The sequence below is a fragment of the Phocoena sinus genome, chromosome 4 (genome assembly GCF_008692025.1).
Source record: "Phocoena sinus isolate mPhoSin1 chromosome 4, mPhoSin1.pri, whole genome shotgun sequence".
Taxonomy (NCBI): domain Eukaryota; kingdom Metazoa; phylum Chordata; class Mammalia; order Artiodactyla; family Phocoenidae; genus Phocoena; species Phocoena sinus.
The window spans coordinates 79,022,994-79,039,172 of NC_045766.1; the positions used below are offsets into that span (position 1 = coordinate 79,022,994).

General features: G+C 37.8%; 1 protein-coding gene across 1 annotated transcript in view; it reads right to left on the reverse strand.

Moving 5' to 3' along the window:
- The window catches only part of CFAP91 (cilia and flagella associated protein 91), a 150,633-nt gene that overhangs the window by 123,920 nt on the left and 10,534 nt on the right, over positions 1 to 16,179 (reverse strand). Inside the window, exons 2-5 of the mRNA XM_032631444.1 lie at positions 13,068 to 13,144; positions 12,425 to 12,582; positions 11,368 to 11,451; positions 10,218 to 10,274 (exon numbers count right to left, since the gene is read on the reverse strand). Coding sequence (XP_032487335.1) covers positions 10,218 to 10,274; positions 11,368 to 11,451; positions 12,425 to 12,582; positions 13,068 to 13,144 — 376 coding nt within the window. The remainder of the gene's footprint in view (positions 1 to 10,217; positions 10,275 to 11,367; positions 11,452 to 12,424; positions 12,583 to 13,067; positions 13,145 to 16,179) is intronic.

Genomic DNA, 16,179 nt, shown 5'->3' on the forward strand with positions numbered 1-16,179 from the left:
AATGAAGTCCAGATTTTCCATTATTTCTTTAATGGATCATGACTTTGGTGTTGTATCTAAAAAGTCATCACCATACCCAAGGTCATCTAGGTTTTTTCCTATGTAATCTTTTAAGAGTTTTATGTTTTTGTATCCTACATTTAAGTCTGTGATCATTTTGAGTTAATTTTGTGAAGGGTGTAAGGCTTATGCCTAAATACATTTTTTTGCATGTAGATGTCCAATTGTTCCAGCATCATTTGTTTAAAAAGACTCCATTGTATTGTCTGTTCTTTTTGTCAAAGATTAGTTGATTATATTTATGTGGGTCTATTTCTGGGCTCTCTATTCTATTTCATTCATCTATTTGTCTATTCTTTCCATAATACCACACTTTCATGATTATGAAAGTTTTACAGTAGGTCTTGAAGTCAGGTCATGTCAGTCCTCCAACTTTGTTCTTCTCCTTCAATATTGTGCTGCTTATTCTGAGTTTTTTGCCTCTTCATATAAGCTTTAGAATCACTTTGTCAATATCCACAAAATAACTTGCAGGGATTTTGATTGAGATTACATGGACTCTGTAAATCAAATTGGGAAGAACTGACATATTGCACTATTGAGTCTTCCTATCCATGAACATGGAATATTTCTTCATTTATTTAGTTGTTCTTTGATTTCTTTCATCAAAGTTTTGCAGTTTTCCTCAAATAGATCTTGTGTATATTTTATTAAATTTATATTTAAGTATTTCATTTGTTGATGCTAATGTAAATGGCACTGTGTTTTATATTTCAAATTCCCCTTGTTCTATATAGGTATATAGGAAAGCAGCTGACTTTTGTATACTAACCTTAAATCCTACAACCTTGCTATAATCACTTATTAGTTCCAGGAGAGGTTTTCTTTTTTTTTCAGTAATTTCTTTTAGATTTTCTACATAGATGAATATGTCTCCTGCTAAAAGACAGTTTTATTTCTTCCTTTCCAAACTGTATACCTTTTTTTTTTTTTTTTGCGGTATGCAGGCCTCTCACTGTTGTGGCCTCTCCCATACGCGCAGGCTCAGCAGTCATGACTCACGGGCTCAGCCGCTCCGCGGCATGTGGGATCTTCCCGGACCAGGGCACGAACCTGTGTCCCCTGCATCTGCAGGTGCGCTCTCAACCACTGCGCCACCAGGGAAGCCAAACTATATACCTTTTATTTCTTCTTCTTGTCTTATTGAATTAGCTAGGACTTCCAGTATGATATTGAAAGGGAGTGATGAGAGGGGACATCCTTGCCTTTTTCCTGATCTTAGTGGAAAAGCTTTGAGTTTCTCACCATTAAGTGTGATGTAAGTTTTTGGTACACATTCTTTATAAAGTTGAGGACATTCCTTTCTAATCCAAGTTAACTGAGAGTTTTAATCATGAATGAGTATTGGATATTGTCAAATACTTTTTCTGGCCTCTAGTAATATGATCATGTGATTTTTCTTTTTCAGCCTGTTGATGTGATGCATAATATTAAGTGATTTTCAAATGCAGAATCAGCCTTGCATACCTGGGATAAATCCCACTTTGTTGTGGTGTATAACTCTTTTCATACATTGTTGGATTTGATTTGTTAATATTTTGTTGAGGATTTTCATGCCTACATTCATGAGAGATGTTGGTTTGTAGTTTTCTTTTAATGTCTTTGCCTGGTTTTGGTATTAGAGTAATGCTGGCCTCAAAGAATGAGTTAGCTTCTATTATCTGAAAGAGACTGCAAAGAATGGTATAACTTCTTCCTTAAAAGTTTGGTAGAATTCACCAGCAGACCCATCTGGGCCTGGTGCTTTATGTTTTAGAAAGTTATTAATTACTGATTCAAAAATTTGTTAATAATAACATAGGCCTTTTCAGATTTTCTGTTTCTTCTTGTGTGAGTTCTGGCAAATTGCCTTTCAAGTAATTAGTCCTTTTCATCTAGAATATCAAATTTGTAGGCATAGAGTTATTCACAGTATTCCTTAATTATCTTTTTAATGCCATGGGATCTGCAGTGACCCTTTTTCATTTCTGAAAAGGGCATCCTTTTTCATATCTGATATTAATAACTTGTGTCCTCTCTTTTTTTCTTAGTTAGCCTCACTTGAGGCTTATCAGTTTTAGTGATCTTTTCAAGGAAATTTGTGGTTTCACTTATTTTCTCTATCAATTTCCTTGATCAATTCTGTTGATTTATGGGACTTCCCTGGTGGCACAGTGGTTGAGAATCCACCTCCCAATGCAGGGGATGTAGGTCTGATCCCTGGTCAGGGAACTAGATTCCACATGCATGCCACAACTAAGAGTTCGCATGCCATAACTAAGGACCCTGCAAGAAGTAACTAAGGAGCACACATGCCGCAACTAAAGGAGCCCATGAGCTGCAACTAAGGAGCCCACAAGCTGCAACTAAGACCCGGCACAACCAAAATAAATAAATAAAAAATTTTAAGAAAGTACATGGCGTATACTCTCCATACACTTGAAAAAAAATTCCATTGATTTATGCTCTAATTCTTATTACTGCTTTTCTTCTGCTTGCTTTGGATATAATTTGCTCTTCTTTTTCTAGTTTCTCAAGGTGGAAGCTTAGATGATTGATTTAGATCTTTCTTCTTTTGTAATACATGCATTCAATGCTATAAATTTCCCACTAAGCACTGCTTCCATTGCATTGCACAAATTTTTATAATTTATATTGTCATTTTCATTTAGTTTAAAATATTTTAAAATTTCCCATGATATATCTTTTTTGATCCATATGTTATTTAGAAATATATTGTTTAATATCCATATATTTGGGGATTTTCAGTTCTCTCTCTGTTCTTAATTTCCAGTTTAATACCACTATGGTCTGAGAGCAGACATTGTATTATTTCTATGCTTTTACATTTATTAAAGTGTGTTTTATGGCCCAGAATGTGGCTATCTTGGTGAATGTTTCATGTGAACTTGAGAAGAATGTGTATTCTGCTGTTGTTGAATAAGTAGTCTATAGATACCAATTATATACAACTGATTAATGGCATTGTTAAGTTCAACTAGGGCCTTACTGATTTTCTGTCTGCTAGATGTATCCATTTCCAACAGGAGGTGATAGTGGATTCATCTACTTCTCCTTGTAATTCTATTACTTTTTGCCACATGTAGTTTCACACTGTCATCAGGCACATATACATTAAGGATTATTATGTCTTCTTGGTGAACTGACCTCTGTATCATTATGTAATGCCTCTCTTTATCCCTGATAATTTTCCTTGCTTTGAAGTCTGCTCTGTCTGAAATTATTATAGCTACTATTGCTTTCTTTCAGTGTTAGCATGCTATAGTTTTCTCTATCCATTTACTTCTGTTCTTTCTTTTTACATTTTTTAATTGAAGTGTAGTTGATGTGTAATATTATATGTTACAGGTGTACTATACAGTATTTCACAAATTTTAAAGGTTATACTCCATTTATAGTTATTATAAAATATTGGCTATATTCCGTGTTGTACAATATATACTTGTAGCTTATTTTATACATAATGGTTTATACCTCTTAATCCCTTATTCCTATATTGCCCCTCCCCCTTTCCTTCTCCCCACTGGTAACCACTAGCTTGGTCTCTATATCTGTGAGTCTGTTTCTTTTTTCTTATATTGACTAGTTTGTTGTATTTTTTAGATTCCACACATAAGTGATATCATACAGTATTTCTCTTTCTCTGTCTGACTAACTTCACTTAGGATAATACCCTCCAAGTCCATGCATGTTGTTGCAAGTGGTAATTTTCATTCTTTTTTATGGCTGAGTAGTATTCCATTGTGTATGTGTATGTATGTGTATATATATATATACACACACACCACATTTTCTTTATCCATTCATCTGTTGATGGATGCTTGAATTGCTTCCATATTTTGGCAATTGTAAGCAATGCTGCTATAAACATTGGGGTGCATGTATCTTTTCAAAATAGTGATTTTGGTTTTTTCGGATATATACCCAGGAGTGGAATTGCTGAGTCATAAGGTGGTTCTATTTTTAGTTTTTTGAGAAACCTCCCTACTGTTTTCCCCAGTGGCTGCACCAATTTACATTCCCACTAACAGTGTAGGAGGGTTCCCTTTTCTCCACTTTGCTAACGTTTGTTATTTGTGTTCTTTTTGATGATAGCCATTCTGACAGGTATGAGATAATATCTCATCGTGGTTTTGATTTGCATTTTCCTGATGATTAGCAATGTTGAACATCTTTTCACGTTCATGTTGACCATCTGCATGTCCTCTTTGGAGAAATAGACATTCAGGTCTTTTGCACATTTTTAATTGGGTTGCTTGGGTTTTTTTGATGTTGAGTTGTATGGGCTGTTTATATATTTTGGATCTTAACCCCTTATCGGTCATATCATTTGCAAATATTTTCTCCCATTCAGTAGGCTATCTTTTCATTTTGTTGATGGTTTTCCTTGCTGTGCAAAAGCTTTTAAGTTTAATTAGGTCCCATTTGTTTATTTTTGCTTTTATTTCCTTTGCTTTAGGAGACTGCTCCAAAAAAATATTGCTACAATTTATGTAAAAGAGTGTTCTTCCTATGTTTTCTTCTAGGAGTTTTATGGCTTCAGGTCTTATATTTAGGTCTATGAGTTTATTTTCGTATATGGTGTTGGAGAATGTTCTGATTTCATTCTTTTACATGTAGCTGTCCAGTATTCCCAGCACCACTTATTGAAGAGGCTGTCTTTTCTACATTGTATATTCTTGCCTCCTTTGTCATAGATTAACTGACCATAAACACATGAGTTTTTTTCTGGGCTCTCTATTCTGTTCTAATCTATCCATTTACTTTTAATCTATATGTGTCTTTATACTTAAAGTAGGTTTTTTATTGACAACATATAATTGGTTCTTGTTTTTTGATCCACTTTAACAATAGCTGTCTTTTAATTGGTTCATTTAGACCCCTGATGGCCAAAGTGATTATTGATAGTTGGATTAATATCTACCATATCTATTTGTTGCACTTGTTCTTTGTTCCTATTTTATCTTCCACCCTTTTTCTGTCTTTTTGTAGTTTTAACCACGTTTTATATGATTCCATTTTCTCTTCTTTATTAGCATATCAGTTATACTTCCCTTTATTTTTTACTTTTTTAGTGATTGTCCCAGAGTTTACAATATACATTTACAACTAATCCAAGTCCACTTTTAAATAACACTATATCACTTCTCAAGCAGTGTAAGTACCTTATAATAACAAAATAATCCTCATTCCTCCCTTTCATCTTTTATTACTGCTGTCATTCATTTCACTTATATATAAGCATATACATGATATATTCATGAGCATAACAAATACATTGTTGCTCTTATTATTATTAATTTTTTTTCCGAATGGGCTCCTTTAATAATTAGTCAAAGAGGAAAAACAAACTGCCCACCATTTGTCTTCCATTGTCTTCCTTTTTTTTTTAATTGGAGTATAATTGCTTTACAATGTTGTGTTAGTTTCTGCTGTACAACAAAGTGAATCAGCTATGTGTATACATATATCCCCTCCCTCTTGGACCTCCCTCCTGGACCTCCCTCCCACCTCCCCCCATGCCGCCCATCTAGGTCATCACAGAGCACTGAGCTGAGCTCCCTGTACTATACTGCAGGTTCCCACTAGCTATCTGTTTTACATATGGCAGTGTATTTATGTCAAACCTAATCTCCCAATTCATCCTACCCTCCCCTTCCCCCCTGTGTCCACACATCCATTTTCTACATCTGTGTCTCTATTTCTGCCCTGGTGGTCTTATTATTTTGAATAAACTGTTAAAAAATAAAAGTTTTTATTTCACCTTCATTTATTCTGTCTTTGATGCCCTTCTTTTCTTTATGTAGATCCAAGTTTCTGACCTATATTATTTCCCTTCTCTCTAAAGAACTTCTAATATTTCTTGCAACAAATGGCAAGATTCCCTCAATTTTTGTTTGTCTGAGAAGGTCTTTATTTTGCTTTCATTTCTGAAGGATAATTTTGCAGGATACAGAATTCTAGGTTGATTTTTTTTCTCTCAACACTTTAAATTTTCACTTCTCTCTCTTCTTGCTTGCATGGTTTCTGAGAAGTCAGATGTAATTCTTATTTTTGCTCCTCTATAGGTGAGGTAATTTTGTACTCTGCCTTCTGTCAGAATTTATTCTTTATCTCTGATTTTCTTTAGTTTGAATATAATATGCCTTGGTGTAGCTTTTTTGACATTTATTCTGCTTGATGTTCTGAGCTTCCTGACTCTGTAGTTTGATATCTGACATTAATTTGGATAAATTTTCAGTCATTATTGTTTCAAATATTTCTTCTGTTCCTTTCTTTCTTCTCCTTCTGGTACTCCCATTATATGTATGCTATACCTTTATATTTGTCCACAGGTTTTGGATATTCTGTTTTTCTCAGTCTTTGTTCTCTCTGCTTTTCAATTTTAGAAGTTTGTATGGATATCCTCTAGATCACAAATTCTTTCCTCAGCTATGTCCAGTCTATTAACAAGCCTATCAAAGGAATTCTTCATTTCTGTTTCAGTGTTTTTGATCTCTAGCATTTTATTTTTTTAGTTCTTCCTTAGAATTTCCATCTCTTTGCTTACATTGCCTATTTGATCTTGCTTGAAGTCTATTTCACTCATCAGAGCCCTTAGCATGTTCATCACAGTTGTTTTAAATTCCTTTTCTGATAATTCCAACATCCCTGCCATGTCTGGTTCTGATGCTTATGCTGTCTCTTCAAATTGTGGTTTTGCCTTTCAGTGTGCCTTGTAATTTTTTTTCTTACAGCTACACATGATGTACTGAGTAAGAAAAACTGTAAATAGGTCTTTAGTAATTTGGTGGTAAGGTGTGGGGGGAGGGGAAAGCATTCTATTTTCATATATTAGGTCTTTCTTTCAGTGAGCCTATGCATCTGGACTATGAGCTTCATAAGTGTTTTTCAGTTTTTCTTCTCCCTTAGGTGGGGCAGGATGGCAAAAGGGGACTGAAGTTGGGTATTTCCTTCCCCTCTCAGTTAGGCTCTGATAATACCCCAGCAGGTTAGGCTCTGGTTCACTAGTTTCTCCTGACAGCTGGCCTTGTTAAGAACAGAGTGCTCTAGCATATTTCAAAGTGGTTCCGTTTTCCCTCCTCCTGCCAGAAGCATGGGGGGATTTTTCTCCAATATTTACTGTGAGAACCTGGTTGAGTTCCTGGAGGTAAATCACAAAATTGTGGGAGCCCCCATGACTGGGTCCTCCTGGAGTTTTTCATTCTCAGAGTTTTCCACACTGAATCTCCGGCAACTTGTCAATTATAGTTCAGGTTTTCCTACCTAGGAATGGTTCTCAGGGCAGTTTCTACCCATGAATCTCTGTTCTGGGTAGCTATTACTCCCTGTATTTGCCTGTTTTTAAAATCTTCAGTTAATAGCAACTTCCAAGCACCTTATATGTGGAACTGGAAACCACTATTGAACATTTTAAAAATATTACTTTTTATCCTCTTCACCAAGATGCTTACATAGAGTCCAAAGTAAAGGCTCCAACAGCTAGCCATGGAAAGGGTGTGGCTGGAGAAGGCCAGCTGTCCCCAGACAAGTCCATACTTGCTAACATAAGTCAGAATTATCCTCACCACTCAGAAACTCAACGCTGCCAGAATTCCAGAGTTGACTTCACAGACGGTTACTGATTCATTCTTTAAAACTTCTGAGAGAGAAAGAAACTTTCTAGAATGTCAACTGTCGTGCTTTAACTCTCAAAGAAAATCTTTATCCCTTACGTCACAATTAGTTAGGAAGGAGTGGAGGGGCCCAGTGTTCATCACTGTAGACCTGAGAACTCCCCACAATCAACTGAACAATTTTTAGACCTAATGTGATTATGACCTCCAAAGCAGGAGATCCAGTGAGCCTGCTTTTAAAGAATTACCAAAGGTATCTATAGGGACATACCTGTCTTATAGCTTCTCTTTTGCTCATACAAAGCATTTCACAGAAAACAAGTCTGCAGTTGTCCCCAGGTAAAGTGACAATACACAAAGTTGCTCTGTCTAGAAGGACAGCAGAGGATCTTTCCTCCATCCATGTAAGAGCCAAAGGTATCCATATACAGTCTTAAAAAATTAGAGGGGAACTGGGATCATAATTGGCACTTATGTCATAGAGTGTTCTGCCTATGTTCTCCTCTAAGAGTTTGATAGTTTCTTAGAGGAAAACATAGGCAGAACACTCTATGACATAAATCACAGCAAGATCCTTTTTGACCCACCTCCTAGAGAAATGGAAATAAAAACAAAAATAAACAAATGGGACCTAATGAAACTTCAAAGCTTTTGCACAGCAAAGGAAACCATAAACAAGACCAAAAGACAACCCTCAGAATGGGAGAAAATATTTGCAAATGAAGCAACTGACAAAGGATTAATTTCCAAAATTTACAAGCAGCTCATGAAGCTCAATAACAGAAAAACAAACAACCCAATCCAAAAATGGGCAGAAGACCTAAATAGACATTTCTCCAAAGAAGATATACAGACTGCCAACAAACATATGAAAGAATGCTCAACATCATTAATCATTAGAGAAATGCAAATCAAAACTACAATGAGATATCATCATCTCACACCAGTCAGAATGGCCATCATCAAAAAATCTAGAAACAATAAATGCTGGAGAGGGTGTGGAGAAAAGGGAACACTCTTGCACTGCTGGTGGGAATGTGAATTGGTTCAGCCACTATGGAGAACAGTATGGAGGTTCCTTAAAGAACTACAAATAGAACTACCATATGACCCAGCAATCCCACTACTGGGCATATACCCTGAGAAAATGAAAATTCAAAAAGAGTCATGTACCAAAATGTTCATTGCAGCTCTATTTACAATAGCCCAGAGATGGAAACAACCTAAATGCCCATCATCGGATGAATGGATAAAGAAGATGTGACACATATATACAATGGAATATTACTCAGCCATAAAAAAAACGAAATTGAACTATTTGTAATGAGGTGGACAGACCTAGAGTCTGTCATACAGAGTGAAGTAAGTCAGAAAGAGAAAGACAAATACCGTATGCTAACACATATATATGGAATTTAAGGGGAAAAAAATGTCATGAAGAACCTAGGGGTAAGACAGGAATAAAGACACAGACCTACTGGAGAACAGACTTGAGGATATGGGGAGGGGGAAGGGTGAGCTGTGACAGGGCGAGAGAGAGGCATGGACATATATACACTACCAAACGTAAGGTAGATAGCTAGTGGGAAGCAGCCGCATGGCACAGGGATATCGGCTCGGTGCTTTGTGACCGCCTAGAGGGGTGGGATAGGGAGGGTGGGAGGGAGGGAGACGCAAGAGGGAAGAGATATGGGAACATATGTATATGTATAACTGATTCACTTTGTTATAAAGCAGAAACTAACACACCATTGTAAAGTAATTATACCCCAATAAAGATGTTAAAAAAAATAATAATAATAATTGACACTTACATTGAGGATTACAGACCTTTGATAACATATATCCTATTCATAAGATGCTATATCATTAAGAGTAATCATATCCTTTAAATGCATGTTTGAAAGTTAAGCCCTATCTAACTTTCTATCCAGAAATCTGAGACCTTAAAGAAGGGTTCTTTTCCATTTCATTTCAAGAATACCTTGGATTTTTTTCTCCTATAGAAATTTTAAGTTATATAGACATGGGAAAGTGTATAGCAAAACTTAGATGAGCATATGTATGTATCTATTCAAAACAAAAGTTATAAGCAAAAAACAACTACCCTCAGGCTTCCCTGGTGGCGCAGTGGTTGAGAGTCCGCCTGCTGATGCAGGGGACACGGATTCGTGCCCCGGTCTGGGAAGATCCCACATGCCGTGGAGCGGCTGGGCCCGTGAGCCATGGCCACTGGGCCTACGCGTCCAGAGCCTGTGCTCCGCAACGGGAGAGGCCACAACAGTGAGAGGCCTGCGTACCGCAAAAAAAAAACCCCAAAAAACAAAAAAACCTACCCTCAATATGTCTGATGCTCTTGGTTATTTTCTATTCTATTTTGTTTTTTAAAATGCTGCTCATGACCCACTAGAAGACCTTCTAATGGCTAGTGATCCAAAGTTTAAAATATTGATTTAGTCAACTATCCTCTGGAAACAAATATGGAAGCAAATAATAAATAAAATAAACCGGAAAAAAAGTTTTAAAATAATGGTTACTTACCTGGTTGATGCAAAAACAACATTGAATGGCATCTGTTGATAAAATGGAAGGAAAGGCCTGGGGGAGAAAGGAAAACACAAATGTGTGGTACTTTTGCATTGTGTGCTCTCTGAGCTTTCTTCCATTGTTAATATTTGTCCCTTGAAATCAGTGAGTTTGAATACTTCATATATCAGTAATTCTCAAACTTTGGCATACACAAAAATCACTGGGGAGAGGGAAGATTCTTGTTTAAAATTCAAATTCCCAGGTCTAGCCCAGGAGATTCAGTAGATACAAGGTGGAGCCAGTGAATCTGCATTTTTAATAAACATCCCAGTGTGTTCTCTGACGATGGGAAACAAGCCATACTCTGAGAAACTGCCTTATACTTGGGCTTCAGCTGGTCATTAGTCCCCAGCAACTTCTCAAGTTCCCTGAGATATTCTGAAATTCCCAATGATTTACTTTAAAAAGTTTCCCCCCAAAAGTCTAGGAATTGAGTATAGTATGTTAAGAATTTAACATTTCTCTGAAAAAATCAGCATAATGTGGACTACAAGTTTACTTTTCTCAAATGAGTTTATGTAGATATAACATCAAGACTATTTTGCTAACTCAGACAGGACCTATAGGGAAATCCTCATCTTATTTTAATCTGATCTGAGTGTATGATTATCACATGAGTATTACTCACAAATGAAACAAAGTGAATCTTTTGATGTTGGTTTTGGCAACATTCACACAAAGATAGCAAATTTCACCTATTTGCCCTCTTTTAACACTTTCCCCTGCACTATGGCTGTCATGGTGTCTTTGCTCTATCTCACTTCATTTGCTAACTTCATTTTGTTCTCAAATATACATTCTTATTTGCAATTAGTACCTCTTATGCCAGGCAGACTTAGTTGGAACCCCAACTCTACCACTTGCTAATTTATGTGACCTTGAGCAATTTACTTCTCCTCTCTTGGTCTCAGCTTCCTTACTGGTAAAATGGGGATAATATATCTTATCCTATATTTCTGTTCTGAAAATTGATATTATATGTAAAGCACTTATAAAGTGATGCCTGGCACACTGCATGCACTTAAAAATGAGAGCTGCTATCATTATTACAAAGTGGTCTCTAACAATACTAGGGCTCACATTCACAGTAACTATTTTCTACCTTTCAAAATATTTATAGCGATTCTTTCCAGTAACATCGGGATCTTCATAAACTTCTTTAGGCATCGGAAAAGAAGTGTCAGTTCTAAAACGAAGCAGGAAAACATTATTCAAGTCTAACATATAATTTCCAATTCATATTTATATGTCTATAAAGTAGGGAATACACAGGGTAGCTCATACTGAAAGCAAAGTCTTCTATAACATGCATCTTACTGTTCTACATCTCAGACTAGAATAGTTACTTTCCCTGAGCCAGGAAACCAGGAGCCAACAAGTGGAACTGAAAGCTAATAAATGAGTAGACTTATGAAATCTCACATACGAAACTACTCACTTTTAGTTAATAGCACATGAGAATTACAAAACTTTAAAAAATGAAGTTTTATGTCTAGGCTGTAAGGTAGCATTTTAAAAGAAATTTACTAGGTATGAATTTGTAAATATTCCTTAAAAGAATAAGCAATTCAAGAGATCTGTCTCTGAAGGTGCCTTGGCTGCAAGTGTCCAAAAAGTGTATTTGGATACTAGCAGAAAAGTACACTTGCAATTTCTAAGATGAATCAAAGAAACAACAAACGCATTCACTTCTACTATTAAGTTATCACTTAATATACATATGCACTCCAACCTTTGGAGAACATCTACTAACCAATAAACCTATAACCATTGCTCCTGAATCAGGCTTGTTCTGGTCAAAGGGCTTAAGAAAGAGAATTTGAGCTCAATTGGTCTAGGTATAACATCACAACTGTACATTTTTTTTTAAAGATTTTTTTTTTTGATGTGGACCATTTTTAAAGTCTTTATTGAATTTGTTACAATATTGCTTCTGTTTTATGTTTTGGTTTTTTAGCCACAAAGCATGTGGGATCTTAGTTCCCTGACCAGGGATTGAACCTGCACCCCCTGCATTGGAAGGCGAAGTCTTAACCACTGGACAACCAGGGAAGTGCCTGTATATTTTAAAATAATACAGAATGAATAAATAAAATTTTTAAGAAGAAAAATGCATTCATTAAAAACATGAGTAGCAGCTGAAGCTACCTGACACTTACACAGCAAGTTTCCGGAGGGCTTCTTTGTGTCTCTCCTCATGTCCCTTCCAGTCCCGACTGATGAATGATGGAACAGGATCTGCCTTGCTCCAATATACAGAATATCTTGGATAATGAAACAGGCTACTGAACATGGTTCTATACCTGGGAACCCTTCTCTAATGTTAGGACAGGAAGGCAGGGGAAAAAAGGACAAAATTATATCATCAGATTTTCTGAAGTATTTTACTACTGCAAACTTTTTAAAGGCACAAAACAGTGTATATGACATCGGCTATTGGTATATGCATAGACTATCTCTAGAAGGGTACTCAAGAAACTGATGCTAATGGATGATTATGTGAAGAGGGCTAAGGGTAGCAGTTACTTTATACCATATAAGCTTTTGTACTATTTGAACTCTTTCAACACAGGCATATATTACTTTTCTCATTGAAATAACTTAGGTTATAATGGGACCTTTATTCACTATTAGTTAGTTAATCCTCACACTGGGCCACAAGTATTAAGATACTTTGTCCCCTGGTAATCGTGGCAAAGTAATCTCTGCAGAATATAAAATCCAGTGGAGATTTGGTGATTAGTCAATCTGATCAGCGCAGTTAGGTCCATTAGGCTACCTTAGTGGATGAGTAAGACCTACCAGTCTGCTTCGAATCAGGGTGGCCTGAATATTTGCTTGGTTGTGGTCTTTCTCACTTGACATGATAAACAATGGATCTGTGAAATAAACAATAAGGTAGTATAAGGAATAGAACATATCTACTCCTAGGCAGACAATAATAGTAAAGAACTATAATTTCTTAATTGGAAAACAAATTAGAAAACTTAGATATTGCCTAGCTCTGCAGAAGCTCATAGCCTTATTACTCTACCACCAGTGAGGGTCTACGAGATGCATTTATTTTCTGTGTATTCCAAAGTCAGTTAATAGAATCAGAATGCAAAAAGAAGGCTGAACATGTTTTCAAGCACCATAGCCTAAATAGGCTCTCTTCTCTCCTACGAACAAACCACCTTCTGGGTCTGGAGAGTCCTGGAAATACTGCAAGAAGAAAGACCATGTATATACACACAACACTCATTTCCAAGGGAAAGAAACAATAACTTTGGGCACTATCTCCTATATTCAGTTCACAGGAGAGATACAAACTCTTAACAGTGTATCACCCATAACTGGGAGACAGGGTAGGAAAACGTCATTCTCTAATCAGAGATAAAGAAGATCAGCTATTTTTAGAATTCACCTCTTAAGATGGGACTAAGTTATTTCTCCCAGTTCAAAAAAGATTGCCCTGCTGCTATAAGTATGGGTTTGTTAGATATATCTCTAAAGTGACAAAGAATATTCATGACTGATTATACTATCCCTTAAAATCAAACAATTTGACATTAAGTTCACAAGCAACCTTCAGATACAGACTTGATTTATCAAGTAGACATCTCTTGAGAAACAAATACCCTGACCAACTAGTCTAGACATCTTGGTGACATATATTTCTCCACAGAAATTATTAAATTGGTATTGTGATTTAGAAATAAATCTCTTTTGAATTTAGATGATGTAAGTCAATTTCCAGAACCTAATGACTCCTCAGTTACCCAGTTGCAGACGAACAGCACAACTGCAACCACTGACCCAGTGATTTCTTTTAAATCATTTTAAAATAAGAGTATGTAGAAATTTCACTTTGTCCTATACTATTTCCAGTATATCAGAGATGTTGAAGCTATAGTCTTTCTTCTGTTTAAACAGGTGCATTCATTCTGTCTTCAAATTCAGTAGCCTATAATTTGAGGCCATAAAATGTGGTCTCTTCATTCCTAATCAGCCCAGTTTCCATCACTTCTCAACTCGGTATCACTGGGTCAGTGGTTGCAATCGTGCTGGTCAACTGAAATTAATTTAACCCACATTTCTCCTAAGTCTGAATAATAAATAATAAACCATTCTCCTCTTATTTCCATAAGGAGTGTGAAGACATGATATCTACAGGAACATTTTTACATCTATAAAAGATAATGACACAATACTCTATGATTTGTGACTACACATTCTACAACATAGCCTAAAACAGTGCTCAAATGGCAGTGGAGCGGCCTCTGAGATGCCCAAGTAACAGCAGTCACCAGGTCATTACTTGCTTACTCCTAGACAGTTATTAAGTGCTTTATGTGCAATATTCCGTTTAATCCTCAAAAAACCCAATGAGGTCGGCACTAGGCCTCCATTTTATAGAAAAGGAAACCAAGGCTTCAAGAAGTCAGCAACTGAGGTGATCAAAATGGTGGAGTAGGAGGACATGGAGCTCATCTCCCCCCATAAACACATCAAAAAATATCTACATGTGGGACAGTTCTCAATGAAAACTAACTGGAAACTGGCAGAAGAACTGCTATACAACCAAAGCTGCAATAAAGATCTCCATGTAACTGGGTATGATGGGAAAAAAAGGTACCAGATCAGGACCTGCATCCCTGGGAGGGATCTGAAAGGAAGAAAAGGTCCACATGGGTGGACCTTCACTCTGGGGAGTGAGCAGATCAAGCCACAGTTTGGGCATCCAATTCCTGGGATTCCTGCACAGAGGATTAAAGTCCCCTTGCCTGCTGGGAAATTCACTGAGACAGACAGAAAGACTGAAGAAGTCTAGACTCTACTCGATAGGACTGCACGTGTGCTGGCTTGCTAACAATCAGGGATGAGACAGCCTTGCACTGGTGGCTGCCACCTCACTGCACTTCCCAATCCAAATGGGCGGATGCCCGAGCCCCACTCAGTCCACACCACAGCTTGGCATGAGATCTGAGCAGAGACCTGGCCTAGCTATGCAGAGACAGACCAGAGGGCCTGGGAGGTTATCGGGGTTGGGGGGCCCTGCAGAGCCCATTATAAGTGCACGCACAGGGGCAGTGGGTCTAGCTGGGCAGAAACTGTCAGCGTGTGTACCTGGTGGCACCACAAGAGTGTGAAGGGGCTAAGTACTGAATCTCGGGCAGGCCCTGGGCAGGGGTATGCAGCAGTTCATTTGCCAGCAAGAGAGCCCAGGCTCCGCCCACTCCACACCACAGCTTAGCACTACGTCTGGGGAATAACGGTCCTGGGAAAAGACTGCCACAGAGGCAGCCCAGATCTCAGGCAGCAAAGCAGCCAGCTCAACTCCTGCAACCACAACCTGACCGCCAGCCCCAGCCTAGCAAATGCCCCAGCCCCACCCACTCCACACCACAGCCCTGCACTAGATCTGGGATGAACACCACAGAGAAAGGGACGTGAACTTAGACTGCTTCTGAGTGGAACCACAGATGCCCACACAGGTGGTGTACAGGTCTTCTGTGACCACATGGGCCTCATTTGCTTCAGGATTTACCTCCCTTGGGGCAGGGTGCACACTCAAGGGCTACAGAGCTTGATCGAACCCAATCCTCAGGCCATCTATTCCAACAACTGGGGAGCAGGCCCCACCCCCAAAAGTACGGTGACAGCCACGGAGCAGAGAGGAAGCGCTGCCTCACATCCAGCACAGGCTCTAGATATGACAACACCAAGCACACCCCCTATCAAGGGGGTAACGACCAGCACACCCTGAGGAAAAATGTGGCTGGCATCCATACCAAAATCAGCCCTTGCACCAAAAATACTGGAGACATACTGTCTTTGCAGGGTCAATCCCACATAAAAACACCCCTTCAAGACCACAGTAGATTGCTGTTTCTCCTAAATTCATAGACAGAGAAAGTTAAGTAAAATTAAA